General features: G+C 38.0%; 1 protein-coding gene across 1 annotated transcript; it reads right to left on the bottom strand.

Annotated features, from left to right (window-relative positions):
• Positions 1-212: 212 nt before the first annotated feature.
• On the bottom strand, positions 213-2,858 carry LOC118761885. Its single transcript, XM_036500059.1, has 2 exons — positions 2,626-2,858; positions 213-577 (listed from the first exon to the last, which is right to left on the bottom strand). The coding sequence occupies exons 1-2, from the start codon at positions 2,810-2,812 to the stop codon at positions 348-350; spliced, it is 417 nt and encodes a 138-aa protein (XP_036355952.1). The 5' UTR covers positions 2,813-2,858; the 3' UTR covers positions 213-347.
• Positions 2,859-4,635: the final 1,777 nt, after the last annotated feature.

Below are 4,635 nucleotides of genomic sequence, written 5' to 3'. Positions count from 1 at the left end.
GAATGTGTCAAAATAAAATAGAGATGATTCATTGGTTAAAATTCGAAAGATTAAACAACGTTAAACTTACAAATTACAATTTTCTCAAGAAAGCCAAGAGAAAAAATGTTTTATTTTGACACATTCTACCAGTATACGAAGTTTTACAGTGTTTAGTTAACTAGAATTTGTGTTGAAAACTGCCGTTCAAAAGGAAAAGATCCTATTCATCAATTACCACAAGCAATTTCTACTGCTCGCGAAACTTTTTGAATACCTCGGCGAAGTTAATTCACTGTATGTTTCGACTAATGTTGGGGTGAAATATCATTAACTGCAATATAAACCATAACAATCCCAATGGCTTCTTAAATGTTAGAGTAACACCACTTATTATCCTGACATTGGATATTGTTGCCGCTGCTTCCATCGTAGATGGTGCATATTTTACTATCTTCGTTGTATTTGAGTGAAGTTGATTTTTCACGGAGAGCAAATGCAGCACATTCTATTCTACTTCTAACAACCACTGATTTCTTCTCCTGTACATTGTTTAATTCAAATCTTCTTGTCATTGCAGAAGTATACTGATTCTGGTCTGAAAAATAAAGGATCGCATTTACAGGATGTTCGGTATCAATGTGGTAGTTTGCATGAAAGGAAAAGAAAACACAATCAACGACAAAAATATTTTTTTTAATCCATAAATAGCAACTATATTACTCAAAGTAGCTGCCCTCATCTTGCACCACTGCCTCAGGACAGCTCCGGAACCTGACGCATGCGTTCTTCAATGTGTCGCTGGGAAGGTGTTCGGACACCTCCTTGATGATCTTGGCCATCAGCTCGGCCTTAGCTGGTGTCTTTCTCAAACGTGTCACACACAGTAATCCATGGGATTACAAGGAGCGAAATTAAGTGGTCAGAGACTGGGGCTGGCGAAGACGTAGAAATTCTTCGTCAACCGCTTCTGAATCTTTCTGGGGGTATGGCAAGGCAAGGAACCGAACCTTGATTCCACACATATGGCCTTCCAGAAACAACCCTCTCCAGCCATGTTTTGATCACAATCTCCAGCAGCTTCCCTTAGCCGACTGAATTGAGCCTAAGATCCTGTTCAAAGATGTGTGGTGGCATGACCCCCACCCTCACTTGAGATACACCCAAAGACAATACCAGTTCGGGGACACTTAGTTTTCAGGATACGTGAGACATCATATTGTTCAGGGTGCTGTGCAAATGATCAGAGCAGAATTGTTTTCATCTAAGAACAAAATCCTCGGCTCATCATGAAACCTCAACTTGTCGGGAGATTCTTTGACTTCGTCAAGCGGTTCTTCTTGGCATTATCTGTTGGAATTTGTTCCTTGCACTCCTTGTACAAGTTGTAGCGAAGGTCTCCAATCACGGCCAACATCATGATGGTGATTGAAATAAGCAAAGCCCGAATTCTTTGGCTTGGATCTTCCATCACCTTTTCCTACAGTTGTTGGATGAATTTCGGCGATCAGACGCAGTCAGAACCCTTGCTGTATCCCTTCTTGCGGGCCTAACAGCCTTTATAGAGTTCACAGAGCATTGAGCATCAGTCATGGTGTCGAACATTTTGATATCCAGTGAGTATCCTCATGATACAACTCATTTCCAATATTCAGATGGCTTTTATCCTCCATGTCAGCTATATATATATATTTATACGACGGGCTTCTTTCAGTTACCTATTTCTTTATTACCCACAAGGGGCTAAACACAGAGGGGACAAACAAGGACAGACATAGGTATTAAGTCGATTACATCAACCCCAGTGCGTAACTGGTACTTAATTTATCGACCCCCGAAAGGATGAAAGGCAAAGTCGACCTCGGCAGCATTTGAACTCAGAACGTAACGGCAGACAAAATACCGCTAAGCATTTCGCCCGGCGCGCTAACGTGTCTGCCAGCTCACCGCCTTTCAGTTACCGCCTACCAAATCCACTGGCAAGGCTTTGGTTGGCCCAAGGCTATAGTAGAAGACACTTGCCCAATGTGCCACGCAGTGGGAATGAACCCTGAACCATATGGTTGGTAAGCAAGCTACATACCACACAGCCATTCCTGCGTCTATTTTTATATTTATATTATGTATATATTTATATTTATTGTATGTTTATATTTATATTATGAGTACAGGTTGGAGCTCTCAACAAATGCTAAGTTTCCTAGCTAAAAATACTAAATTTCTAAGGCTTCTAGTTCTCAGTTACAATAGATTGAAATCACACCGGACGAAGTATACCATCCTGTAAGCATTAAAGTAATAGGAGCCAATGAAGAATCTTCTGTTTACCTCGCCAACACCTCGAATAAGTAACCGATTCTTCAATAGTTCACATTCTTTCCCTAAGGCCACCGTCAGTCAAGGCTGACCATACATCTATATGTGGTGGGGGGAGATCGTACTGAGGAAGTCTTGCAGTTTTCCATGTAAGCATGTACACAAGTCACTCCTCTCCACACCACTATTGTTAATCCACACGAGTGGCCGCCGATTTGGACCGATACAGCTTGGTCAAAGAGATGAAATTTCGAAGTTGTTACAAGAAACAGGGGTTTTTATTAAGTCCAAAAGGTGAAGAATGAGAGCAATCAAAACTTATATACTAACCTTCAGTGGCGGATGGAAGGATGATTGATACTTGACTTGATGTAGCTGAATTATAGGTGAACTCCTCGGTTTTAGCAGTTAAACTTGTGGCGGTAATGGTCTGGGCTATTTGGCTCGTTTCTTGTATCGTTATGTCTTGCATTGATTGAGTGGTCACAACGTATTTCGGTTTAGATGTGATATTCATCTTACAGATTGGGTTGGTAGTCTTTGTATTCGTAACTATGTAATTGAAATCTAAAAACAAGATAGAGAGGAAAATTTTACATAATATATATATATATATATATATATATATATATATATATATATATATATGTGTGTGTGTGTGTGTGTGTGTGTGTGTATGTATATATTATGCACACATGCACACATATGTCTATCTACACAGGCACACAAACATATATATATATATATATATATATACTTCTTTATTTCCTTTCCTGAGCGTCCAATAACACTATACTTGTTCCACATCCTCGCGTTGTTGTTTTTTCTCTTTGTTCATGTTTGAATTAACTATATATGTATGTATGTATGTATGTATGTATGTATGTATACTTGAGCAGACATACGCGAGGAACCTTGGTAGATTTTGATAATAATTTATGGTATAGATGTGACATTCCAAATGCGTTTGACATAGCTATGGGATCATTTGATTCTGCAGAAGTAACTGACCTTGTAGGATTTTACATCATATCCCGGATATAATTATATATATTCCTGGTTTGAATTGTAGGCTATACAGAGATGACGAATTATTCTTCCTAAATAAATATAGCAAAGTACAGCACGAAAAATACAAAAAATCTATATTTAAGTCTTTTAAAAATAATGGATTCTGCATCACTATAATCAATGAATACTTTAGAGTCAACTTTTTAGATACTACTGTTGACTTGGATACTGGTCTACACAAACCGTTCCTTAAATCTAATGGGAACCTAAAATACATCAACGTTGAATCTAATCATCCACCATCAATAATTAGGAGACTCGTTAACAACATCTCTACTAGAATATCCAGGTTATCTACAAATGAAAATATATTCAACATACACGCACTTTATTATAGCTCAGACTTAGCTAAAGCTGGATACCGTAAGAAAATCCAATATGCCTGTAGTAGTAGTAATAAAAATGATAAATCTTATAACTCAACAAGTAATAATACGATTTATTATAACAATGTTACCAAACACAAAACTAACTACATAAACAATATCAAAAACCTAGATAATAGAATCCCGAACCATAAGATAAGACTAACCAAACCCAAACGCATAAGAATCAACCATGAGTTAAAGAAAACCTGTAATAGACAACAAATTACACAACTACCGCCACAAAATCCAAATTTAGTACTGGATCTATTCTCGGTGACTTCCAATTGCTACTACTCCGAGTCAGTGTAGACTTGTGAATAATAGTGGCTAAGGAGTGGTCCCACAGTTCTTAAGACCCTAGAACTCCCGTGACAGCCACCAACTACTGGACACAGTTTAAAGTAATACCCAACACACACACACACATCTATCTATCTATGATTATTCTTATTCTTCTTATTATTATTATTACAGACAAGAAAGTAATAATTCGAACGCAGTATAATCGTGAGAACAGCAGAAAGATTGGGTATTTTACAAAATGAGCTACGATATTTAGCAGTCAGTCAGTATCTGAGGGGTGCGGGTTCGAGTCCTGTGACTATCTGTTGGCATTATACACGTGATGAACTCTTTTCTCTCTCCTTACTGTTTAATATGCAACACAGTTTATTTAAGCACTCAAATGCCGACATACTTCATCCATCAATATCTTTACTCTAAATCATATCAATATCACTGTTAATGCTGCAGGTACCATTAGTTATCAGGATCTCTCTAGGCTCGAAGTTCAAGTTACAGATCTCTTAGAACGTCCACTATAGCATCCAAAACGTTCATACTAGCACTGCAAAAGCAATGTGGAGTATGGTCTGACTTACATGCCTTTCGAAGTCTGCTC

Source organism: Octopus sinensis, unplaced genomic scaffold, assembly GCF_006345805.1.
Source record: "Octopus sinensis unplaced genomic scaffold, ASM634580v1 Contig18363, whole genome shotgun sequence".
In the NCBI taxonomy this organism is placed as follows: domain Eukaryota; kingdom Metazoa; phylum Mollusca; class Cephalopoda; order Octopoda; family Octopodidae; genus Octopus; species Octopus sinensis.
This window is presented reverse-complemented; position numbering and strand designations above follow the sequence as displayed.